This window comes from Gobius niger (genome assembly GCF_951799975.1).
Source record: "Gobius niger genome assembly, chromosome: 1".
Lineage (NCBI taxonomy): Eukaryota > Metazoa > Chordata > Actinopteri > Gobiiformes > Gobiidae > Gobius > Gobius niger.
In genome coordinates this window covers 68,292,116-68,319,874 of record NC_136852.1, presented here as the reverse complement: position 1 = coordinate 68,319,874, position 27,759 = coordinate 68,292,116, and the positions used below count along the sequence as shown (strand labels likewise).

The 27,759-nt window shown below is 44.4% G+C and overlaps 1 protein-coding gene across 4 annotated transcripts in view; it reads left to right on the top strand.

Annotated features, from left to right (window-relative positions):
• Window positions 1-1,073: 1,073 nt before the first annotated feature.
• grid2 (glutamate receptor, ionotropic, delta 2) overlaps window positions 1,074-27,759 on the top strand; it is a 651,170-nt gene continuing 624,484 nt past the window's right edge. For 2 of the 4 annotated variants that reach the window (XM_079551984.1, XM_079551985.1), the window contains exon 1: window positions 1,074-2,096. In XM_079551984.1, the coding sequence (XP_079408110.1) occupies window positions 2,009-2,096 (88 nt within the window). In that variant the 5' untranslated portion in view covers window positions 1,074-2,008. The remainder of the gene's footprint in view (window positions 2,097-27,759) is intronic. The other 2 variants (XR_013792643.1, XM_079551983.1) reach the window with 2 other exon arrangements.

The following is a 27,759-nucleotide window of genomic DNA, read 5'->3' as shown; positions in this document are numbered from 1 at the left end:
ATACTTGTGTGTGTGTGGAGAAGGCATGTGCTTCCTTTCCGACTAGAAAGGGTTCACGGCTGCAGATAACATCCCACCGTCACTGAACGGCGCACAAAGCCTCAAGGTGACGCGAGTCAAAGATCCGCGGCGAGATTCCACTCGGCAAGAAACATCACACAAGCATAATCCAGGCTCAGAGAAACACCTTTTATCCGATACAATATGTTTATGAAAGTCTGTTTTGGGTGGAGAGGTTTCTGTATGACAACGCCTGGCGATCAAGCACGACTGAAAGCAATACTTAAAAAAACTAAACATTGGGTTCCGTTTTCTCAAAAAGAGGTTTTGTCCCTGTTTCAGAGCGTGGTGTCCTGCACTGGTTAGCTCCTCCACCTCCTCGTTTCTCTTCCTCCTGCACAGCTCCCTCCGCTCCCGTATGTATATAAGTTGAGGAAAGCATTTGAACCTTGAGTAGCAATTTATAATGTGTGCACTCCCTCTTCTGTTTGTATGCCAATAATAAAATAACCATTTCAGAGGGACTGTATATTTATTTATTTATTTGTTGTACTTCTTATTCTCCTTAGATCAAAGTTTATTTACGTCTTGAGTAAAATATGTTGAAGTCAATATTTTGCCAACTGGGGCTCGTCTGCTTCTAATCCCTCCGTCTCATTCCCATAAAGCTTAAGCAAGACATCAATCTAAAATAAGATATACACACTGCATCCGTATCACTGAATAATCTGCTGCTCCTTGTATACATATAGCCCCTGTCCACTGTACACCCTCCTAATCCTTAATCCAAGGTCTAGGCCAGATTAAGAGAGACCACTGGGGCCGCAGCCTCCACACAGGCTGGGGATGGGGATCAAGAGAACAATGGCACAGCAGTGAGAGAGTCGACACCTAAAGCATTCAAGTATGGAGCCTTTGACAACACATGCCGTTGGTTGTTGCAGGAAGGGCATCCGCGAGGAAAAAGTCAAATGACATGTGGGCTGTGAGTAAAAGGACAGGCTAAATAATAAACTGTGCCTTGGTCGCAGACGATGTCAGTGATGCAGTGAAAGCCCAGCTCGCGTCCCTCTCGACAGAAACGTGATAATGCCATTACAGCCGCTGTAGTTTCGAGCCACCACCGGCTGCTCTTCTGCTTCTCGCTCTCTCTCGGGTCTCCTCCCTCTCCGCTCTCCGCTCCCCGCTCGTCGCCCCCTCCCTCGGTGTTTCTCCCACACGGACGCGCAGACCTCCTCTTCACAGCCACCTCGGCGCTGGGGCTGACGAGCGGCTGCAGACGGAGTGCAGACAGCGGAGTGTACTTCTTTGGCTCTGAATAACCCTGTGTGGATCCTCCTGTCTTTATTTTTCTCCTTATCGTCTATTCTGCCCGCACGCGCACGGAGCGCGTTCAGCAGAAACTGGAGATAATTTGGGAATATTGTGGTGATGCCATGTGACAACGCTCTCCATCATTTGGCCTTGTCCCACTCCTCAAAGTGCGGGCAGCCTGTGGGTTGAGGCGGCGGAGCTGAAGCAGGAGAAGCAGAGCTGGGGGATGATGGAAGTTTTGGCCGTTGGTTTGGTCTGAGCTGCCGCTGTGTTGAGGCTGCTGCAGAGAACTGCGTCGCCTGTTCCAAACGCGAAGATCAGGCTGATTATCAGCTCCGGGTCTCCCTGCGCAATCAACCTGTTCACAATAGTTCTTTTGAATAAGCGCCACATCATCAGAGCCGCACAAGGTCTGAGTGAACGCGTCGGCGGCTGTTTCTGCGGCTCTGCCTGCCGTGCTCGCTGTGTTTTAATGCTTGGAGGAATTTCAACAGGGCACGAGTCTGTGACATCCGGAGGATTTGTATCGTCTGCCTCCGTGGAGGCACCGCGCAGCAGCGCCAGAGAGGAGCTCCGCTGCGAAGATTCAGGGAATTTCCTTTGGCAACTCACCGCTGCGCACCTCGCCGTTTAACTCTCCCCCACAACAGTGGGCCGTGGTTTCAGTTTTTTGTCGGAAATATCTTTGGACAACATGAAAGTTGTGTGTGCGCTGCTGCTTGTTGCCGTGTTGTGGAGCCAGGAGTGGAAGTGGGTGCTGTCAGACTCTATCATCCACATCGGTGAGTGATGCGCCTTTCCCTCTCACATTCCGGACCTCAGCGGTCTCTGCGTCTCTGAAGCACACTGGTGCTTTCAAATGTGCGTGTCCAGCTGCACAGAGCACTGTGCTGTTTGAAATGCTCTGTCTAATATCCCCTATGGAGGAGAACGCTCCTCAGTGCCTTGTCATGCAGCGTCATTGAACATTTTCATTGAACTTGGCTTGAGTTGAAACGGTCACTCTGTTCTGTTCATGTGCATTATGTAAACGCGTCGCTGCTTGAAACGCACTTGCTCTGCAGCGAGTCTCCTGAATGTGAATGTACGAGTGTAGGAGCTAAACAGGTGGTTCAGGTTCCAGTCTGGCACCCATGAGAGCGGGCTGTAAGAGAACGGCTGCCTCCAGTGCGCGCTGACGGTGCGGCACGTACCTCACCACAGTGAGCGCAACATACCGCAGTGCCGTGAGGAGGAGATGTCTGGGGTCTCTTCTGCGCTCACTACCGCCGGCAAAGTGTGGCACTGTTGTGTTGGGTGTGATGTCGACATGAAGGAGCGGTGTGTAGCACAGCCTCGAGCTCTGTCTGCGGGTTTGGGAGGGGGCGAGTATACACAGGAGGAGAACGGAGGGGATCCATGGCGCTGTAGGACGTGCGCGCGTGAGGATGTGCAGCACCTGTGTTCTATGCGACACCAATGCGCCTTCCTCACTATAGCCTATATCCACACACACAGTACCAAGTCTATTTGACAGCGCTGTGCAGCCCATACGAGTGACGGACTGTGGTGTGAGCCGGCCATCCGAATTACCAGTCGCGTCACGAGGGCATTAAGCGGTGGCGATACCGGTCCTTCCAAGAGCCCGCGCGCCTTTATTAACTGGGGCTAACAGGTTTTCAGTTGGCCATGATTGAAATTTACGCAGCGCACGATGGTTCTGAGACAGCAGTGCAGCACTGCGCCCGCGGGGATTTATTAGTCAACTCTCACAAGTCTGATTGTGGATTGGCTTGTAGGCTGTGCGTCTGGCCCTATGGGGGCAGCAGCGTAATTCATTAGTTTGACAGATGACTCTGATTGAACGGTTTGATCTCAGTAGCCGATCTATAGAGCTGGAACTGCGATGACAACCGGCACAAATCACTTTCCTCTGGTTTGGGTTCATCTCTGGCATTGACGCTTTTTCAAAGAGTAACTTTCAGAGCGACTAAAGGATGACCACTGGTTCCTCTTCTGGTTGTTCTGAACTGTTATTTTGTCTTTACACTGCGAAGTGTGAGGGAAAGATACATTTGCATAAAGCAATATTACTTTCTGATATCTGACTGGGTTGTTGTGCTCTCTTGCTTTTCCTGTCTTGGTAATAGTACACATCTCTTAATCTGCTTCTGAGGAAATACAGATCCCTCAGTAAATTATAAATATGAGCCAAAAAAGTCTCCATCCACTTTCTGAAACCATCCAATGTTTGGTGATCGTAATCTGTTAAAGATGGGTGACCACAGATTTGAATGGGCTTTGATCTGCCCCAAATCCAGATTAGAAGTTGAATATGAAACGAACAAGGTGAACAGGATTTCTCAGAACTGTGGGAATGAAGTAAAATACCACTCTTGGTTTGTTTTTTGAGAAAGAAAATGATTAAAAGCTAAAAAAGAAATGCATAATAGGTCCCCTTTAAACTGTGTATTGCTGGGGGATTGAAATAGTTTGTAGGCCTTTCATTCAACAAATAAAGTTAGACATTAACGTTGCCCTCCAAATGGTTGAAAAGCACTTTTGTTCAATTTTGGCGAAAGAGATGTTGAACTTTGTGCCAGCTTTTGTTTCATTGTTGTATTTTGCTTCATTTACACAGTTTTGCGTAATGTTCAAGGTAGTAATTTCTTCATCCACTGCTGGCTGAAGCAAAGCGATCTATTTTTCCTTTTTTTTTTTTTGTCGTAAACGGAAAACAGAAGTATCCTTGGCATTTTTTAAAGCCACTAAACCATCGCTGGACCCATTCTGAGCCATCCTTCACTCAAATCGCACTTATCAAGGCGCCATCTATTGGTCAGCATGCTGTTAGCTAAAAAACAGTGGCTCATGTCTTCTTTTTGACTCTTGTTTATTCCCCTTTCTGCCAGCAGAGGAGGCTCTAAGCAACAAAAGTGCAGTCTTCACTTATTAAGTGTCTATTCCATAATAAAGCATGAAATATCAGCTCTGAGGCGCCCAAAACCAGGTTTCTACACCACAAATGTGCTCTGTCTCTCTTCCTCTCCCTGGTTTAAAGTATTTCTGATCAATAGCTCATTTCCCACTTGCCACATGCTCTTTCAGTCACAACAAAAGCTCTCGACCCTAAACGGCCACCAGTGCTTCTTTGCAACACTTGTTTAAAAAAATGAAGTTTTGCAAGAGATAAGATAGCGTTTCCGTTCCCGTTTTACAATTGTAGTTTTGACCTTTGCACGCACGCTCTCTTGATTTCTCCCCACTAAAACATGCACAAGAGATTAATTCTCCGCCTGCTATAGGTGCTCCTCGCCAAGATCCCAACCCAAGAACAGGAGAAGGGTCTTTATTACCGTAATGTCAGCCTTGATTCTTTAGTTAATTTAGCAGTTTCATCAAAAGTGCTCGGACACATTTCTAAAGCCACACTGCAGGGCATCTAAGACATCCCAAATCTTGCCATAAACTATGCTATTTCACTGCAAATCAGCAGCATCTCCATGGAAACAAGCTGGTGATGTCCCGCTCCCAGCAAAGTAACGGGACTGGTCTGAGGAGAGGCTATCCCGCTCCCAGAAAGGATAATTGTATTTTGAGAACAAAACCAGTAAAAACCCGTAAACCCAGAAAGAGTTTGATCACATTGGGTGAAATGTTGTGGAGTATGGCTTTAAAAACACACACACTTTGAACTGATCATTGATTTGGAAGGCTACACTGCTGTCTGTGAAATGGTAACTTGACCTTAATCCAAAATAGTTTGGGCACCGAGCTTCTTTCATGTGGACGTTTTTGTGCTGACCTGGGCTTTGCTGCCCGCGAGGGAGCGCCGTATTGAGCGCGTGCAGGGGCTGCATGAGAGAAAAGTCCGGTGCCCAGCAGGCGCATCACAATCGACATGTCAAAAGTAATCCCACTTTAATCTCTTTGTTGCTGCTAAAGACAGAGCGGGAGGAGATGGAGGGGAAGGGGGCACAAGGGAGGGAGTGGGGTAAAGAGGGAAGAGCATATCAGAAATCAGATTTGATGAATTTCATTCTAACTGAAATCAGTCAAAACGTGTTGGTCCCTCAGCAAAAACATACCTGGAGTATTATTGTGTTGCTTGCAGTTTTGAGTACTTGTGATTACATTGGCTGTTTCTTCTCCTGCCGAAATGCTCTGATTTCTGATGTATTTCCTGGATTTTGTTCCATCTAAAGTCCACAAACACACAGGGTTGATACAGGTAAGAGCAAGTCAGATGTAATGCTTGTTATTGCCATTTTAATAACTATTTGCCTATTTGCCAACAATACACCCCTCACCTGACCCAACAATACACCCCTCACCTGACCCAACAACACACCCCTCACCGGACCCCAACAACACACCCCTCACCTGACCCAACAACACACCCCCTCACCTGACCCAACAATACACCCCTCACCTGACCCAACAATACACCCCTCACCGGCCCCAACAATACACCCCTCACCTGCCCCAACAACACACCCCTCACCTGACCCAACAATACACCCCTCACCTGCTCCAACAATACACCCCTCACCTGCTCCAACAATACACCCCTCACCTGCTCCAACAATACACCCCTCACCTGACCCAACAATACACCCCTCACCTGACCCAACAATACACCCCTCACCTGACCCAACAATACACCCCTCACCTGCCCCAACAACACACCCCTCACCTGCTCCAACAGCACACCCCTCACCTGCCCCAACAATACACCCCTCACCTGACCCAACAATAAACCCCTCACCTGCCTCAACAACACACCCCTCACCTGACCCAACAACACACCCCTCATCTGACCCAACAATAAACCCCTCACCTACTCCAACAGCACACCCCTCACCTGCTCCAACAATACACCCCTCACCTGACCCAACAATACACCCCTCACCTGACCCAACAATACACCCCTCACCTGACCCAACAATACACCCCTCACCTGACCCAACAATACACCCCTCACCTGCCCCAACAACACACCCCTCACCTGCTCCAACAGCACACCCCTCACCTGCCCCAACAGCACACCCCTCACCTGCCCCAACAGCACACCCCTCACCTGCCCCAACAGCACACCCCTCACCTGCCCCAACAATACACCCCTCACCTGACCCAACAATAAACCCCTCACCTGCCTCAACAACACACCCCTCACCTGACCCAACAACACACCCCTCATCTGACCCAACAATAAACCCCTCACCTACTCCAACAGCACACCCCTCACCTGCTCCAACAATACACCCCTCACCTGACCCAACAATACACCCCTCACCTGACCCAACAATACACCCCTCACCTGACCCAACAATACACCCCTCACCTGCCCCAACAACACACCCCTCACCTGCTCCAACAGCACACCCCTCACCTGCCCCAACAATACACCCCTCACCTGACCCAACAATAAACCCCTCACCTGCCTCAACAACACACCCCTCACCTGCTCCAACAACACACCCCTCACCTGCCCCAACAGCACACCCCTCACCTGCTCCAACAATACACCCCTCACCTGCCCCAAAACAAACCCCTGACCTGCCCCAACAACAAACCCCTCACCTGCCCCAACAACACACCCCTCACCTGCCCCAACAGCACACCCCTCACCTGCTCCAACAACACACCCCTCACCTGCCCCAAAACAAACCCCTGACCTGCCCCAACAACAAACCCCTCACCTGCCCCAACAACACACCCCTCACCTGACCCAACAACACACCCCTCACCTGACCCAACAACACACCCCTCACCTGCCCCAACAATACACCCCTCACCTGACCCAACAATACACCCCTCACCTGCCCCAACAACACACCCCTCACCTGACCCAACAACACACCCCTCACCTGCCCCAACAATACACCCCTCACCTGCCCCAACAACACACCCCTCACCTGACCCAACAACACACCCCTCACCTGCCCCAACAACACACCCCTCACCTGCCCCAACAATACACCCCTCACCTGCCCCAACAACACACCCCTCACCTGCCTCAAACAACAACCCTTGGAAACAAAAACACATGCAGGGATTGCAAAATAAGTGCAAATGTCCGCATCAGCAGCAGCAACAAGGGCGACAGTGGTTGGTAGAGCGAGTCACCTCATGATCGGAAGTTCGGGGGATCGAATCCCAGCCCGTGCCACTGTCATTGTGTTCTTGGGCAAGACACTTCACCTTCCTTGCCTCCAGTGTCTGCGTACATTGGTGTGTGAATGAGAGTGAGAAAGGGTGACTGGCTCCATGCTGTAAAGCACTCTGGACCTAATGAAGGCAGAAAAGCGCTATATATAAGACTGATACATCCCCTTTGCTAGTTTGAAGACGTTTTCATTAAACATGATTTGCTGATTGAGTTGCTGGGAAACTGCACCTCTGTCTGACCATCCACCCAAATATGATGGGGCTCTTTCAAACTATCATAAGAAGCTTAAATCTTTTTCATCTTATCTTATCATTTCTTATGTAGCTTTTAGAAATCGAAAAATTCAGCCATAGTGTTAGTCATTTTCATGATCATTTGCTACTTTTTGGTCTCTCCCTCTTGCTACATCTCTCCCCCTCTCCCCCAGGCCTCAGCGGCGTCGTGTCCGGCGTGGCAATAGCCTTCCCGCCGCCTGCTTTATGGTCGCTGCACGCTCATATTCTACTGAAGAGGAGCGTGGGCGCGTATGTGGATCCCGTGTTAAGATATGCACCACATCAAAGTCAGCGCTTCCGTTCACGCTCCAGAGGTTTAGCAAGGAAATCACTTTGCTCATTGGCACACTTTTCTGCAGGACATTGACTATTCACGCCAGGGCTCGTCCAAACAGGATGTTGTGGGGGGGATATTTTCAATGGGTCCATGTACTGACAGTAAAGGCCGGAATAAAGCAAATAAAGATGTACATTTTTGGATTGTGCGCAGGTAGTGCATGGGCTCGTGTGGCGTTTCTCAAACTTTCCACGGCAAGTACCACTGCATAAAATGGTTGACCTTCCAAGTACCACTTGTTGATGCTCGTCTTAAGAAACCTCAACTCAACCAACCCAGACCAGCCAACTGTATGACATTCCAGGACAACTAAGACCCTACACAACCTACTTGACTTGCCGTAGCCAAACTGAAAGCTGTTTTTTCCACCCCTATGTTTTCTCATTCTCCGAAGCTTCGCTGATATCCGTATGACAATCCAGTTTTTCTGGCTGTCAGCGTTCATTTCTATTTGAACCATCATCTCGGGTGCCGTGCCCGGTTCAGCGGCGTGCCAGGGACCACGTGGCAAGAATTAAATGCTTCATATCTTTCTGAGTTATGTGTCTATCAATGTTGACGGATGTGCTGTCTTTGCCTGGCAGATTTAGCGCCTCGTATCGCCCCGCTTGTGCAGTGCAGCGGCTTTGTTTGGAGTAGTTGTTGTGCGTTTGTGTGTAGCCGGTTGCTGAGGTAGAACCGAACTATGCCAGGGACGGTGTGTGGGAGAGCTCTAGCTGGACTGACGGCCACAGGCGAGGGAACTCTAGCAAAAAACTAGTGCTAACTGTGCTGGTTGAGTATACACATGTGAAAACCAGAATATTGCAATTAATGTGAGGGGAGGTGGATTTTTGTTCAACCTAACGTGATTTGCACTTCTGTGGCTTAAAACCGACCAGGCCTGTGTGTGCTCCCATGACGAAACGGTTTATTACTATTTAGATTTTTGATGAGCCAAATGAGCCTGATGACTATACAGCGGCCTGATGAGTGGCTCATTCATGCCCACGCCTCAACCACACACTGAGAGGAGGTGCAGTATCATTCAGCGATGTGTCCAAACAGCATCAGGCGATCGTGTTGAAACTAGTCCGTCCCTTTTGGACATACGAAGCAGAGTCTGGTGCCAAGAGGGGCACCAGAGATCCAAGAGATCCAGCAGGGTGTTGGAACAGTTTTTTTGTGATTTCCTCTCGTCTTTCGTAGCTATGATAACCTTGTTAAGACTGTTACAAGTGTGAATGGATGTCTGTGTGTGCCTGAGGGACAGATTTAAATGAGCAGAAAAGGTTATTGAGGGTTCTTAAGCTTGGTTGCATTTCATTTTAGATCAGCCTGTATAAATATATATTACGTTTTACCATTTCCGCATTTTTTTCAGTTTTCGCCTGTGTGTAGTTGTACCGTGCAAAATGTCAGTGAACTTTTCTATCTCTCATACATCTCCAAAGAGAAGCTCGCTACAATACTGCGCCGTGAAACTTTCTTTGTTTGTGTCCGAGGCTGTAGGCACAGAAAATGGCGGAGTGTGGAGTCCTATGTGAATCCCTCTGTGACATGTCTGTGAACAGCACTATAGACTAATACCCTTCCCTTGTTTTTTCCGGTATCTCATGATGCTTGTTTCTGTAGAGCCGTTTCGATCAGTGGTACACCCTTGGATTGTTTTGATGTGGTGCGTTGATCACTGAGGTAGAACTGAACCACGCCAGGCTGAGTGCGTGAGCTTTAGCTGTACTGACAGCCCCGGTGAGGAGCGCGGTGATTGGAGGCTGCCCGAGGAGCTCCGTGTGGCTACAGCGGTCACTGAGGCAGTTGCAGCAGAGCAGTGGGGCTGGACAGACTTGTACAGCGCTCTTTGTACAGCGCTCTTTGTACAGAGCGGTTTGTAAAAAGTCGGGCACGCCACAACCACACAGGCCATCAGGGACTGGAGCCTCTGCTGCTTCAAATGAAGAGACACTTACAGTATCTCCCTCTCTCCTGGCTGTCCTCAGCTGCTAAATGTGGGCTCAAGTCTTTCATGTTGGTTGACTAACCAGATGATAAAGATGGTGGTCCTATTGTAACATGTGTTTTCAGCATATGTGCGTTTGAGAACATGAAGTGCCCATTAAGGCAAGACACAGCAGGAGAAAACATCAATTTGTTGTGATTTTTCGCTTTTTCACTCCCTTCAAATCTTAGTCTTAAAGAGGGGGTATTATGCTTTGTTCAATCAAATAGCACCAGTCTATATCATACTATAATGATGACGAAACCTTCTGCTGGTCTGTAAATGCAGTAAATTAAAATAACTGCCTTTTATAAAATTGCTCTCTCAAAATGGCTGTAGCGAATGTCTTAAAATAGGCCTCTGTCTCTTTAAGAACTTCTGACTCTTTCCGACACGCCCCCTCCACACCCTGTCTGAGGCATCAGTGGGGAGGGGGTTCTGCTGAGGGGCAGTGGTTGGTTACTCGGCTGGTGACGAAAGGTCGGAGGCGTCTCCAGGAGGTGGGGGCGTTCCTAGGAGGACTCAGGCAAACCTATCACTAAAATGGCTGCCATCAGAGTTTTTACAGATTACTCAAAAATACGTGAATGTGCCAAGGCAACACTTCAGGCATGTTTTTAATGAGGGAATGACATAATAACATGATGTGAAGCTTGAAAAAGTCGATTTTGCACAATACCCCCCCTTTAATGTCAGAGTATAAAAAGACTAAACTCACCATTTACAAATGTTTTTTTGTTTACATTTTTTTCATTTATCGCAATTTTATGATGTTTTCTTGAGTATTCCAAGACATCACTGCACCACTCCCTTATCTTTTCCCCACACACATTCATTCACAATAATTTCCAGGTTTTGGAATCCATGTCCATAAAGCGACTGATAAGCCACTGTTGTCCAAATATGGTCATTTCCTTATCTTGGAGACAGCTGATGCAACAAACAGCAGAGCATGGACTTTACGTAACCGTTTTCTGAAGGAGGTTTTCCTTACACTCTTGCAACAACATCTCCACTAGTAGATCCTAAAGACTCCAAACTTTCCATTCTTGTGCTTAATAATATTTTAAGGGATGTTTAATATCTAGCTTTGATCCACAAATACCTCCCGAAGCGAAATTAGTTTTTTTTTACCAATCTTTTTGCTTATAAATATACTAACACGAACCAATGGGGGGGAAAAAGGGGGAACCCAATTCATAATCCCATTCAAAAATGTTGCTAGGTTGTAGTTTGTCTAAGCACAGGGGTCTTCCACTGTACAAAAAGGTTTTAAAGTTATCATTTGTGCGACTGACGAGGACAAAAACGAGCACGGGTTTTCACTACATGATTGAAATAGTTTACTTTCATCTGCCCTCATTTAGAAAGCGAGTCCGACACTGGCAGAAAATGAAACGTACAAATTGAATTGCAAGCAAATTAGACACTAGCGTTTCTCCCGTGCTCCACATTGTAAAGTCAGAGGTGACGCTCGCACTTTGTTATTGTTGCATGAATGAATAGCAATCAAGGACATAGCAGCGCCGCTCTTCCGTTCGACTCTTTGATGTTCCGTGTCGGACCTGAAGCTGTGACACGGCAACTAATAACAACATTGCATAAGTTAAGGGAGTTGTAATGCGTGCTTTGTTTTTTCTGACACCTACAGACTTTTCCATTCAACCAATTAAGGCAAGACAAAGGAGTTTTTACAAATGATGAGGTGCGGTGTGTCCTTGAAAGAGGGATCAGATTTAGAGTGGTGAGAAAACATGGTTCGCAAATGGTGGGACTTGATATTTAGGCCTAAGAAGACTGATCACCTGGTTTAAAAAAATGGGCCCTAAACCCCAGCCTGACGGTGGCAAAAGAGCTCAACAGTCCCACCACCACTTCTGGTCACATGCTGCGGTCTTGAAGTTAAAAAATCTGCTTCTTTCCCATATTTAGAGTTTACAAATATGGCGCAGGCTAATCGGCTATGTGGTAACTTACGGACATAAAAAGACACTATAATAAACTGAAGATTTAGCTACAAACTGAAAAGATATAGAAGCATTTCGCCATTCAAAGTATTTAGTGTTTTCTTTCTGGTATCTGATTTGCCGGCGTCATACTTTTATGAATGAATGAATAGATGAGTGAATTCAACTTTATTGTTCCTAATGGGGAAATTTGCTCTGGGCATATTTTAATTTGTATTTATTTATTTAATATGGACATGGCAATGACATTGGATGAACCAGATGCATTGTTTAAACTCTTAACCTCCACCTGAACACATAAAAAAGTAACAGAAATGTGACAAAAGAGCAACAGAAATGGTTGTGAAAATGCAACAAAAAGTCACGAAAAAGGGGCAAAAATTCGACAAAGCAACAAAAAAGACACAAAAGAGACACAGATGAGTGATGAAAGAGCAACCAAAAATGTCAAAAAAGTGACAATGCGCCAACAACATAAGGAAAAAGATCAATTTAGATGAGTTTTGTAGCTTTCACATGTTACACGCCTTTTAGATTTGGGTAAAGCTGATCCGAAGATCAGAGAGAAAATGCACTTGGTGAAAGCGGGGGTTAAGAGGTTAAAGTGTTATAGTCCATGCGCTCATCCATATCCACCATTTGAGCTCTCTGGTAACGATGTTAATATTCGTCTGCAGTTTGAAGCTCACAATCCCCGTAAACCTAACATGCTGCACCTCACAAATAATAGTCCTGTTGTTCATTATTGCTACATTGATTTTAAATGTGCCTTGTGCTTTTATGGAAGAGTGTGTGCATGTTTTGAGCCGGTCAAACAGAGCCGGGGACAGACAACAAAGTTTCTTATCTTATCTTATCTAATCTTATCCATCTTAAACATTTAAAAGTCACATAGTGCAGAGGCAGTTTATAACATGTAAGATAGAGATGGACAAAAACAACAATTTGTGCAAAGAAAGTCTAAATATGACAATGTTTTGCCCTGCTCTAGTTACTGTGTGTGATTCTTTTTGATATGCATGTTTACAGTAGGACCCCAGAAAAGCCAGCACCGGCTCTGGTAAATACAAGAGTGTTGCAAATGCTTCCTAATGGTATTTTACATTATTTAAGGTGTGCTACAAAAATATCACCGCTAAAGTGTCTTTACAAGTGTACAAAGACGGAAAAAAGCATAATGTCGGCTTCTTAGAGGATTTGGCTCGAGTGGGGTTTAGATATAGAATCCACTACAGAAAAAACCTGTCTGAGACGCTGATATATTGTATCTGAGAGGCATGCTTTCTCCACATTTGGTGAGCCGTGGCCCCTGCAGAGCTGCCGCACAGTGGAGCCTGACCGGTGATTGTTGCACAGTGAAATGTGTTATTGAGACGGCATTATTATGGTCTGTCTGCTGGGCCCTCTCTCTCTGCCTCTCCCCGGTGTGTTTTTACAATAGGTTTTTCTCTCCTCTCTTCCCTATACCGTCTACATGCCTCTCATACAGAGATTTTACTGACCACTGAGCTGCCATTAAACTCCAGACGAGAACAAGGGCTGCAGAAAATATTGGCAAATTATAGTCGCTACAAGGTTAGATGCTGCCATATTAGGGGAAGCCAAAACACTTTATTTTACCTAAAAAACACAGTCAGTGCACAGTTCACTTTTTATTTTTTAGTCATACTCTTTTTGGTTCTGATTGAGTATTTTTATCAAGTCTTGTTTTGACAGAAACAAAACCTAAATCTGAAAAGAAGAAAAGCCATACTTCAATCTGATATCTACTTTAAGTTAGTGTTTAGAAGTACTAAGCATTATGGCAGATATCTGATCAATGAAAAAATACTCCCAAAAATAAGCTAGTCAATCGAGATTCAAATTGACTTATTTCCCATAATGAGATTTATAGGATAATCTCCCTGCCTCACTTTCCATTGTGACTGAGCAGACTTGTCATAATAAGCCTGTTTTATGGAACCGAAACGACACCAATATGAACCAGATTTAACCTATTGCTTATGCGCCCCTTTGGCCTACCACAGATTGAAAACTTAAAACACATCCTACTGGTTCAGAAGCCTAAAGTATCAGAATGAAGGAGTAAACTTAATAATTTAAATGACACAAAACTGCAGAAAACACTGAGATTTATCACAAGTTAAGTGGAAATGTGATTGTTAAATGTACAAATTATACTGTTGACATAATATGTTGAAATGTTGCTAATAACAACCTTATCATGTGGCGCACTGTTTATGTTTAATATTACGCCAATGTTGAGTTAAAACTGTGGAATCCCAGAAGAAATCAATCTAATGTGACTCATGTTTTTAGATAGATGCCAATGTTTTGTTCTCCATCTTCCTCAAGGCGAAACGTTGGCATCTATCGATGGAAAGAACTACTTGGATGACTGAGAAGAGTCCTCTTTATTAGCCCCCACCTGCGTAATGACTGACTAAGCAAATTGCATCCAGTCGACTGACGGTGTGAAATAAACAGCCTCCCTGGCCGGGTCATGGGTAATCCTTATGCAAATGTATTATTCAATTACCCATACTCCCGAGCATAAGTCATGTAGCTGCATCTTAAAAGTTAAGCTCCAAATCCTCTTTTATTCCGAAGGCCTGGCTCTAATCACAGGGATATTGTTTTCTATGAATAATGTCAGCGCTTTCGGGTGACGTGGGAGAAGGCATGTTCACCACGAGTACAGGAGATACTTTAGAAAGTGCAATAGGAGAAAGTTTACTGTAGAAAACACAATGACTTTTATCTGGTCAGATCTATTGTTGATTTGAACTAAAGCGCGTAATAATAATGAATTATACACTTTTTGTAAAGAAATTAATGTCAGATAATTATGAAGACATTGTACAAGAACAAATTAATTTCATCTAAGAACTTCATCTGTGCGTAGTTATTGCACAATAGCCTCTATTGTTATCAAGATTCAATGAGTCCTGCATAATATAACGCAGTGGTTCTCAACTGGTGGGTCGGGACCCAACTATGGGTCACGGCACCATTTCCATTTCCAAAGCTCGTTCATGTTAACCATTAGGCTGGAGTTGTGGAGTCAGCGTTCTTCAATAGAATTGGGCAAAATATAAATGAAAGTAGAGAAAAATGAAAAGAATAGGACGATGTTGCGCATGTTAAGATGAAAAGGTCAGAAAACCAAGCCTGTGTTCAATAATGAGTTCATGAAAAGTCCATTAGGGCAGGGAACGTCCGGAGCCAGGCCCCACTTCCTTATAGTTTCAGGAAAAATTAGGCCTTATTTGTCCAGTGATGGACGGTTTTTGGTCACAAAACCCTACTGGGGAACATTTCTTTCAATATTCACCTGCTAAAAACTAGTTTGCTTGTGGAAATCAGTTCTTCTGATCATGATTTCAGCTTTGCATGGCCTTTTAATGCTTATTTAGGATTTAAAAGGACTATACGGAGTTTAAAAATGTTAAAATTATGTATTTTCCCCCCCCCACATGTTCCAGCCATGTCCTAATGTGTAGAATGAGCCCAGACCTATTCGCCACAACTGCCTCTAAAATCCTGCACTGTCACTCAAAAAGGTGTTAATTCGGGTACGAAGTGCCGTCATGCACGAGCTTAATATAGAACCTGCAGTTACGCATAAGGCCTGAAATGGCAGTAGTGAGTGACTTTAATTTGTTGGATAATGCAGTATTTTTAGTCAGGCCACGACTACTGTAACGCTGGTGGTTTCCGACGCCACACCAGAAAACCACTGAGAAGGTCATGTCATCTGACATATTATCCTTGAACAGATCAAATGGTGATCATCACATACTATGACTTAGAAAGGACGGGATGCGCAGAAAAGACTCCAAATTCTGTCAATCTGTTTGAAATCGATGCTAATTGGCCATCATTCTTCCAAACTGCTCCGATGAATATTCTGAAGCACCATTGTGTCACGTCGATACACAGCGACACTAGACTTTTAGCGTGCTCTCTGCGACACATGCACATATAAAAGAGTTAGCGGGGCTTAGCGCAGGACATACAATGGGACAATGCTCTGATTCACTCGCGGTTTATCTGCGGAGGATTAGCATGCGCCGCGGCTACAGCTACATTATAGGCCACAAATGTATTGACAGAAAGGCCGACAGGGAATCTCCACGCTCATTGTGAACACATCAAGTTTTTCCTTTGTGTGTATTTGTGTGTGTGTCATATCATTGCGGCTAGGTCGAGTTGTCAATTGTAAGGGCCTGCTAATGGATTATGTCAACAAAGCGTTTCCTGGTTTAGGCTAGCATAGTGGTAATATATTATTCAGAGCGGAGTATTACAACAGGGTTTAGCGGGAGCGTCATGGAAAGCTTTAATCCCCAGCTGCACCACTCACTTAGAGCTTACATGTTTGAGATTATTTTTCATCTGACTGACTTGTCCGGGCTGATATATTTTTAGGATGCGTTCTAACTTCCGTTTTTTTTTAAAGGCGGGTCATAGAAAGGCTTTGAAGAACGACTTTGGAGAAATCGAAAAGGGCTTCACAATCTTTCAGTGGCATGCTATTTGAATGTCTGAACACAATCTTTAAATGCCATAACATGCTGAGAATTTGGGCAAAACGGGCAAAACATTGTGGGTCACTAGAATTTCCCAGAACTCCTTTCTTTCAATATTTATCTAACGGTACTGAAAAATGTACTGGAACGCTATTTGAGAGTTAAAATGACTGTTATTGGATTGTTTTTGTTATGCTTTCCACTTTTTAGGCTTATCAAATGCTTGTTCAACAGTAAAGTGTAAGGAAAATGCAGCATTTTACATAACACATAACAAATTAACTTCTGTTTTGGTTCGCAACTGGTCACTCTATGGTGTTGGTGGGTCCCAACACCAAACCAGATGGGATCCACTGGTTTCAGAGCATCATTAAACGTATGCACTATGCAGGGAAGATTGGTTTTGTATAGCCCAATATCACAATAGAAGTTGCCTCACAGGGCTGCACCGAACATTAAGGCAAGAAAACAGAGCAATAAATATGACAATGTAAAGTTCTGGTGAATGAAGTATCCAGGCAAACATAATGTCCAATAAGCGACTCGGGTGTCCCCTGTCCTTAGACTCTCCAGCACCGCAAGGAAAAACTCAAAGACCCAGCGGGTGAAAAGGGAAACCACAGAAGGAGAGATCCGCTCCCAGGACCGAAAAATATCCTTATTTTCCAGAAAATTTAGATTTAATGCCAGTGAGAATCTAATTTAATTCTTTTCAATGATTTTTAAGGGCTCAATTTCTACTTTGTTTGACAAGGACATTGTCTGAAGAAGGGCTAAGGCCCGAAACGTCACTAACCTGGTGAGCATTAAATAAGCTTTGGAGCGACTAAGTTGTGCGGATCTTTTATTTATTTGTTTTTGTAAACTCTGTATAGTCCCTTTAAAGTTTATCTTCTAGTGTTAATAAATATAGTAGGATGGTCCTTGTCACTAAATCATTCCTTATAAATATGATACAATCTCATCACAGGAGCACTGGCTGATTTCGTCAAAGAGCCACATTTCCAGGGATTTTCCTGTAACACCTCAGTCACATGTTTGTTCTGTTAAATGTTCATTCATTTTTAATAACATTTCTGAACTGCCTGAACCGGCAGCGACACAGAGCGGCTACAGCGAAACCCGATACGGCATTCAGCGAGGCCCTGTTCGGTGCACAATCCGTTTTTGCGTGTGTTGATTTGGTTTATGGTCAATATTTATGAACTATGTGCCAGTTTTGTTAAAGTCTTTTCTAGTATTTTATTTATTTATTTTGAGGCCTTGACAAGACTTTAAAGGCCCCATTATGCATCACCATAACGCAGACCTTTGGAGGTTTTGCAAAGTGGGAATTGTATTGATATTTCCCAACGCAATAGCTTCCTTAGCTGATGCTCGGGTTTGAATGTTATGTAGTTCAATTTCTTTTCAATTTTTTTTGCATGACCTGCATATCAAATGTTAAAGTAAGTCTGGCTGTAAACATGAGTCATTTTAGTCTAGAAAATTAGATCTAAGGCCGTTTTCCGGTGGCTGATCTTAGCTCCAAAAAGCTCCAGGGAGTGCTTTCCTCACTTCTGTTGCTAAGCTTAATCCTCTCATTGTGAAGTGAAAACACTCACCATAGCTTCACTTGAGCAGTGTGTCCTCTCCCCCCTTCTTTATTGAAACCGCAGCACAGCAAAGGGGTGGGTGGGAGGGTCTTAGGATGACCATGAAGTGAAACTACCGGTTACTTAGTATCAGCTGTTTTCACCAAATACCAGTGAAAAGCAGAATACCCCCTCTTTAGATAAACATTCAGAAAAAGTAAACTCTACATTGAAATAAACCAGTCTTTGAAGTCTGTGTATATATAACAATGTTTTAAAGGTTCAGCTCCCATTGAAGAGCCACGTTACTGAACACGTTACATTATCCTACAAGGACATGAAAGCAATGGTGTACAAAAGTAGTTTAAAACGCCTGAATAAAGCATTATACCCATGGATATCCCTCTGCTGCGTTTCCAGCTTGTATGTTACGTGTTGGTGAGAGAGTGTAGTCTGTGGGAAACGCCTTTGGCAAAGAGCAACAGAATCGTCGGAGCACACGCCCCGAGCGTCGAGGGGGCCGCTGCTAAATCCAGCTGCAGCCGGTGCAAATCCATACAGAGATAATCAAAGCCACCACATATCTCTCGCGTTCATGTAGACTTGTTGTCGGTGTTGTCTAACAAGGTGGAAGAAACGCTGCAGTGTTTGAAGGAGCTGCAAACCTGAGCGCAGTGACTGGAAGAAGCTGTATTTGTAGTCACTTAAACGTTCAGCTCTGAGAAATGGCACTGGTAATGTTACTGGTATTTCACCCTGAGCTCTCCTGATTTCAACAAATATGGCAGAATTTTAGCATTTTGCCACGTTACAATGTACAAAAACATACCTGAAGCTATGTTTCGACCCACTTGCGCATCTTTGAGTAATATTTAAACTTTTCCTCGAGGCAACACTTCGCAAAGCTCTTCCTGAGTATAACTTAGAAGACACAATGAAAGCGACTAAGCTCCTCCTGAGGTCCTGCTTTCCTCACCTCTCCGTCTCTTGCTCAAGCTTAATCCTCTCATTGAAAAGAGAACGCGACAGGAGAAGATCCAAAGATTACTGAAAGATTTGCGAGTGGCTCGAAACACAACTCCAGGTACTTGACAAGAGAACCACTTTGTAGCATGGTAAAAAGGTCTAAAAAGCCTATTTTGCATAATTTATGCCTCTCTAATACATTTTTTTCTTTATTGAAACAGCTGCACAGCAAAGGAGAGCAAGAGAGAAGTGGATGGGAGGGGCTTACAGTTAGCTCTCTTGAAAATCAGGAAGTGAAAATACTGGATATCAATCTTGCATTTTCTAACCATCAAAGTGTAAGACAGTGATACAGATGTGTTTGAGATTAACACATGGCCTTCAAAAAGCAGAATACCCCATTCTTTAACCTGTATTATTATTATTATTATTATTATTATTATTATTATTATTATTATTATTATTATTATTATTATTATTATTATTATTATTATTATTATTATTATTATTATTATTATTATTATTATTATCATGGAAACCAGTGCCTAGTTGTCCAAAGTATCCGTAAAAAAGCCATGAGACCTTTTATCGTGAACGACAGAGACTGGGCAGTCCAGCCTTGGCAGGTCTCTCGGGCTGCCCGCGGCTCCTCACTGATGGCGTGTTATTTATTGGAAGCCTATATTTAGTCAGGCCCTAAGCCGTGATGAGCTTTGATTCCTTTGTGCTTGTGTTTAAATGGACTCCTCTGAAAGAATTATCTGCTGTCAGTACAATTCTCTATGGAGGCTGAGGAGCACATGAAACACTGGGGCTGTCACACCGACTCCGAGAGGCGAGAGCCAGCACATTCACACGCAGAGACAGACTTATAAGCTACTCTATTAAAGGGACAAGTCGGATCAGGGGTAAATAAGTCATTAGAACTACGTCTGCCTTATAGGAACATTTAATTATGGGGATTTTTGTGTGGAATCGGGAAGTGATTGTTACATCCAGGGTTGCACCAATACCACTTTTTCTAAAATTGATGATACTTGATTGACTTTGATTTGAGTACTTGCCGATACCGAATACCGAGTGTATAGTCAGTTTATAGACAGACTTTTGTGCAGCAATGTTGGATTTTGAGCATTGTATTTATTTTTCATTTAATATCATATCAATATCATTGTTGCTGATCCATAAAGATGTTAAATGGAGATGGTTAAGTCCACACTGGGACAGAACAGCTCAATGCCTGTGCTCTATTCATTTATTATTTATTTAATCATAGTATGGTTACTTATTACTACTATTGCTACTCTTGCTACTTTTACTACTACTAGATTGGCCTCTTTTAGCATTAGCCGGCTCACTACAACTCCTCTTGGATTTTCCTGTGTGTTCGCGTGTAGCAACTAGCCCACAGCATTCTAATTATTTTTGCTGCAGCTAAATTTCGCTCAATAAGGACATGCTGTATGTCTTTATTTTGCATTTTCGGAGTATTTTTTGTCGCTGGCTTAGTTTCCCAGATGCAATAAAACCGTGGGGAAAAAAGGCTCAGGATTATGTACCCTTTAGCTGCAGTAATATGTTCCATCTAAATACTATTGTTTAATAAAAATAGATAAATGAATAAAGTACAGTTATTGAGGAGCTTTTGGACACGGACTGCTCTGTCTATGATGGACAGTGCAATAAAAATGACAAATAATATTGAATGAAAAATGAAAAAAATAAAATGGCATCTGTTCAATCTGCTGTGAGAAAGTCAGTCTATAAACCGTCTCTTCACTTCAAAAAGTATGTTGAAGAAAATGCCTTGCACTCGTACTGGTGTTCGGTATCGGCAAGTACTTAGATCAAAGTAGTCGTATCGGTTTTAGAAAAAGTGGTCTCAGTGCATCCCTGCTGAAAAGTATAGCAGTCAAAAACATGTGTGTAGTGTGTGCACATCTTAAAGGAATAGGCCACCGTTTTTACATACTAAAATATGTTCTTACCTCACTTTAGTCGAGTTAATATATCCCCGTCTGGTCTTTGTCCGTGCGCTCTGTCACGCAAACGGAGCACATACGCAGCCTCTCCCACATGTCACATAGCTCCGAAAAAGCTCACGATAGAAGCTACCAAGCTCTTCCACGTGTTCCCTATTTAAATAAAGTTACGTGAAGTGTTTTCATGCGAAGTATATTTCCACAGAAATGTAACATGTCGATTTTATAAGCAAATAAAGAGGGGGACTATATTGTGAGGCGTAATGATACGAGGAGCACAGCGTCCGCGCAGTAACTCCTAAAGACTTCCCCCCGCTCACTTATTTCTATGGCTCACTTCCGTCAATAACCTTTAGGAGTTACTGCGCGGACGTTTTGCTCCTCGTATCATTACGCCTCACAATATAGTCCCCCTCTTTATTTGCTTATAAAATCGACATGTTACATTTCTGTGTAAATATACTTCGCATGAAAACACTTCACGTAACTTTATTTAAATAGGGAACACGTGGAAGAGCTTGGTAGCTTCTATCGTGAGCTTTTTCGGAGCTATGTGACATGTGGGAGAGGCTGCGTATGTGCTCCGTTTGCGTGACAGAGCGCACGGACAAAGACCAGACGGGGATATATTAACTCGACTAAAGTGAGGTAAGAACATATTTTAGTATGTAAAAACGGTGGCCTATTCCTTTAAGAAGACAGTATGAACCCTTTCCGAAGACTGGTACTGGCAACCCAGAATGAGCAACTTTTAAATCTCGTAATAAATATGTTTTTGTAAGCGTTAAGTCGACATTACATTTCCAACAGTCGCACCAGTATTTGATTTACCTCTGAGCACGCAAAGTGGCCAAGTTAATGAAATATTTCCCCCAAAAGTGTTTCTTTAAAGTCAGCGTATTAGTGGCAAAAATTAATCACTCGAAAGCAATCCGTTATCCGAGAGTTAGAAATTGCCTATAGGATCCGACTATATTCGCAAACTGACGAGGCAATGTGCGCCTCCGAACGAAAAAACAAAACAAACTTATGCGCCTCTCCATTGTGTGCGACGCATCCAGCCCGGCAAGACCCACAGCAATTTTCTCAACTGCCACTGCGCCGCGCCGATAAACGTAAAATCAATCTCTCGCGTTTTGTGTTATTTGTTATGACACTCCCTGTAAGCTCTTAGCCAGCTTTGCCCCGGACCTCTGACACTTCACAAATAGATTTTTACAGAGCGGATGAGACGGAGAAAGAAGAATGCTACAAAAGTATGGCAAGAAAGAAAAACTTTGGGGGGGGGAAACAAATGGTGGTGCAGCGCTCGCGATTCCATCTTGGGGCATATCAACCGTTGGCATTTCCCCTCAGTGGTCGACTTTGTTCTTCAACGCTTTGTCGAAGAAGCATCCTCGCATCAGTTGCTTTTGTTTGGCTGAAGAAGGGATACAAACAAGGTGAATTTACGCACACTCGGTATCGGAAAACAGGCTGCGGAATATGTTGGATGGTAAACAAAAGGGAGCATACACTGTATTGTGAGAATAAAAGAGGATTGTTTTGAAAAAGTCTGTGGTGCAGAAGGTGTACGAACAACTCCACTTCCACGAGAACCTTTTGACTTTGGGTTGTATTGAGAGTGTTTTGGTGGTGCATTATTCTTTGCTATGTGCAGTTGTGTGTGTCCATACTTGGTCATGATAGCCACAGTATCTCGGAGTGTGTTTACATGCGCTCGAGTAACCTGGTTATTCGCCATATCCTGGTTATGACAATATTCTGGATATGATTTTTGCATGCGTCCGAGAAACCAGAACTACAGTATCCTGGATATTTAGGTTCCAGAGAGGGGCGGAGCTAATGACAAATATGGTAAGGAGCTAACTACTTTAGCAATGTGGCTAACGCCTGGCTTTTTCGGATATTTCTCAAGCACAGGGACAAGAACTATCCAAATAAGTACTTAAAAGAATAGAGTTCTTTCCCAGCTTTTGAGACAGACATGAGAATTAAAATAAAATAATACTAAAATATGGTTTGATCCGAAAGCAGCGCTGATTTCCATGGGAGATAAAAAAGTAATTGTTTTTTTTCAGTTTACTTCAATGTTTGGTTGAAGATACAACATTTTAAAAGTCCATGTACAGGTAAAGTGTAGGAAAGTTTTTGCTCCTGCCATATCTGTTTCAAAGATTCGCACATGCTCAGTTCATCAGCAATGGTCAAAAACCAGGATACCGTGTTTACATGGTACAGTATCCCGGAAACTTTGGGAATATCCCAGTGAGAATATCCTGGTTTTTAATCACCTGGATATTGGCTTATCCAGGAAATTGAAACCAGGATTCTGCGTTTACATGAACAAGACAAAACCAGGAAACTTAAAATTCCCATTGATAACCTGGATACTCGAGTGCATGTAAACACACTCTCCGTAATCACTAGCCACATACAACGTAAACTGACATAGAGCTTATTCTGCCCCATTGCTACCAGGCTACACACGTTCCTATCCTTTACAAAGACGTGTCATCTGGGACCAGGTGTGGTTTCTTGGAGTTCCCAATGGCAGGGATTGACAAACATATCAACTCGTCTGAGAAAAGATGGGGCATAATATACAGTAGGTGGTATAGAGATTATAAACCCTGTTGGTAGCACTGATGCCACAGACAAATAGCCTGATGCCGGGTTGGTGCTATAAACGATACAGTGCCACTCTGCTCACTGAAAGCTGTGAAACACGATCATGAAGTCATCACCGTGAAGAATCAGGATTTCATGAAAGTGTTTGGAAAATCAGAAATAAGTTTGGACCAGTATCCAGTGTGAAAACAGGGAATATCTGGTTAATGGACTTTATAATGTCTGTCTGCGCTATTATTATTGAAAAGAGCTGGAGTAAAGAACTTTAAGCCACAAGTCGAACATCTTTGAAATGGTCTGTTTGGAACATTTTAGCATCATTAACTTGATTCAGCTAATGAACAAGCATACAGTTCCCGGTTCATAAAAAAAACCCAAATACTCTGCTTTCTAAAACTCCTTTCCTTATGCCACTGCTACATTTGTTTACTCCTGACACTCCAAAGGGCCACTTATGTTAAAGTGTGTGATTTCAATACATTTGCTTCTATCTAACACAGTCTGGACGTGATATTATAGACAGTAGATTTTCCCCAATAAAGCCCTTCAGCCCCAGATGAAATGAATCACAAAGCGTCTGATTTCTGCTGTGCGGAGTATGAATGAATAACAGAGTCATTGGCACAGTTTGGCGTGGGAATCGCCGCTTCAATCCGCAGATAAGAGGCTCAGAGTGCCTTTGAATGGACAGGACGCTGTGGCTCGGTCCCAGAGCGCTGCGGTGTGTGGATTATCAATGGAGCATAAGGCGCGTCAGGACACTGGGCAGTGCCAGTGACCTGTGCCAGGCTCCTACAGTCGGGCTGGCAGCGCAAAATCACAACACCTCATTGAAGCCCTTTAAATGTGCTGCAGGGTCATACAGTATGAGCAGAGGTGATCCAGAGCTCCATAGAAACTAAAACAACAGCATTAATCGTCATTCATGGGTTTCAGTCAAACTTGCTATGGTTATGTGAGGCTTTTTACGAGAGTTTTTGACCACTTAAAAGATCAACTACTTAATTTCCTGGCAAAGCACTCCTTCAAGTTACATATGATGGACCACTCTGCCATATGTTTTTTAAAGGGGGCAAATTAAAGCTACTTTAAGCTATTGGGTTTTGTTGGACCGGCATGGTTGCATTCCCACATCGCATTGCAAGATAAGGCAACTTTATACCGCAGAAGGAGACCGGTGTTGCTCCTCCCTCACCTCGCAGCACACCCCCACTGTGAGGTGTGTGGTGCTTCATTCAATCTATTTACTTTGGTCATTTCTCCTGATCTGTATTTCCCGGATTATGTTGAGCTCAGTTACCCGGGAGGAGCTTGGAGTAGAGTCGCTACTCCTTCACGTCGAAAGGAGCCAGCTGAGGTGGCCAGGGCATCTGTTTCAGATGCCTCCTGGTCGCCTCCCGCGGGAGGTGTTCCAGGCATGTCCTAGTGGGACAAGGCCTCGTGGAAGACCCCCTAGAACAGCTGGAGGAGGTGTGTGTGGATCGGAAAGTCTGTGCATCTCTGCTGAGACTGCTGCCCCTGCAACCCGGATAAAGTGGAAGAAAATGGATGGATGGATGGATGGATGTTGAGATATTGAGAGAATCCTTAAGTTTCCTCTGGATTCTCAGAACCCTCTGTACTCAAACAACATTTGTGATGGCGCCTATGATCTGTCAGCATGCCCTCGGTTATGAATGATTGCTTGTATTTTGCGTACACTCTCGTTAATCCCCTCAAGTCAAGAGCAGTCCTTTCTCGTCAAGTGTCACAATTTGCATATGTCCAAAACTTTCCCGGACTGCTAGTTATGTCATGATTTCAGCACTCACATTGCCTTTAAAGATAACAAGGCAGACGTCGGAGCTAGTTCATGATAACATGATCTCGCCGGTTTTCAGGCCAGTGTTACATGACGCCGTGGGCGGAGATGAATGCGCTCGCCCTTTGATTTCTCTGTGATTATGCTCGGCGTTTGATAATCTGCCTTGTACTGGTCCTGACCGAGACGGCCCTCAACAATTAGCCGATCAATCGTCAGCCAACCGTTTGACCTGCTTGAGAGGAGAACTATGTGGACTGCATGTATAGATGGAAGACAGGGTAAAAATGCTAATGATTCCCCAAGTACAACAAGTTGCAGCTGACAAAGGATGTCAAATCCTGTGTCAAATGGTGGAATAATGGGGCTAAACTTGGGCATATCCAGGACAGATCACAAAAGTTGGTTATTTTTGGGGGATATAATGTATTTTCTTAAAGTGATATGGCATATGACACTTATAGACACCTTAACATTGATCTTCAATGTTGTGTCATTGAAATGAATGTACTGTATGTGTGGGAATGACACTTAATAAATTAGGACTGCTCTTCTAAAGTTGTATCTTGCTTGGCGTGAGCTCCGCTGGCTGCAGAGGGAGTTAACTATAGTAAAACAAAATACAGGCCAACATTTTTAAGCAAAGGCATGCCAGCAAATGGCGCAGATGAAAGCAGTGCAGAACTGTGGGAACATGAAAGGGTATATGGGCCTTAAAAATGAGGAGGACACTTATAGGTTCTATCTATTGCACATTAAATCTAGGAAACACAGATAAGAGCACTTTAGCAGTAGAAGAAACAAGGGAAGAAAGCAAAATACTACTCCAGCCATGTTTTGGAGAGGGAACGTTGTTGTAATTTATCTTTTATACGCAGTGGTCACTGTGGAGATTTCAGGTTTTTAGAATAGAAAAAAAAACTCACCCTTTTATGATGCTTATTTTATGATTTATTTTCTCGACTTTCCCATTGTATTTATTCACGCGTATATTCATTCACAAATATTGATATGTTTGGTATCCATTACAAAAAGATAAAGCTTTCATTTCCTTTCTGGGAGACCAGTGCATCAAAAAGGGCAGCTATATACAGGCACGTGTAAACAATACAAAACGTGAAGTCACCATTTTCTCTAAATTAAGATTTCCTTTCACTCATGCAACAACATCTCCACTTGAGTAGCTTCTACAGACTCCAAACTTTATAGGCTTCTATTAAGAATATTTTGAAAGTTTTTCCACAGGAATATTTAATATCTAAATCCTAGCCTTGCAACAACATAAACAAGGCAACGTTTTGAAATATACAGATTTCTTTCATCCATCCATCCATTTTCTTCGGCTTTATCCGGGGCCGGGTCGCGGGGGCAGCAGTCTCAGCAGAGATGCCCAGACTTCCCGATCCACACACATCTCCTCCAGCTGGGGACCCCGAGGCGACACCAGGCCAGCTCGGAGACATAGTCCCACCACCGTGTCCTGGGTCTTCCACGAGGCCTTGTCCCACTAGGACATTCCTGGAACACCTCCCGCGGGAGGCGACCAGGAGGCATCCGAAACAGATGCCTTAGCCACCTCAGCTGGCTCCTTTCGACGTGAAGGAGCAGCGACTCTACTCCGAGCTCCCCTCGGGTAACTGAGCTCCTCACCCTATCTCGAAGGGTGCGCCCAGCCACCCTACGAAGGAAACTCATTTCAGCCCCTCTCTTCACCCGAGTGTCCGAGACACGCGGCCGGAGATCAGAAGACACAACTACAAAGTCGATCATCGACCTCCTGCCTAGGGTGTCCTGGTGCCACGTGCACTTGTGGACACCCTTGTGCTCGAACATGGTGTTCGTTATGGACAAACCGTGACTAGCACAGAAGTCCAATAACAGAACACCACTCAGGTTCAGATCGGGGAGGCCGTTCTTCCCAATCACTCCCGTCCAGGTCTCACTGTCGTTACCCACGTGGGCGTTGAAGTCCCCCAGCAGAACAATGGAGTCCCCAGTCGGAGCACTATCTAGTACCCCTCCCAGGGACTCCAAGAAGGCGGGGGACTCTGCACTGATGTTGGGCCCGTAGGCCGAGACAACGGTGAGAGACCTGTCCCCAACCCGAAGGCGTAGGGACGCGACCCTCTCGTCTACCAGGGTGAACTCCAACACGTGACGGCTGAGCTGGGGGGATATGAGCAAACCCACCCCAGCCCGCCGCCTCTCCCCGCGGGCAACTCCAGAAAAATGGAGAGTCCAGCCTCTCTCC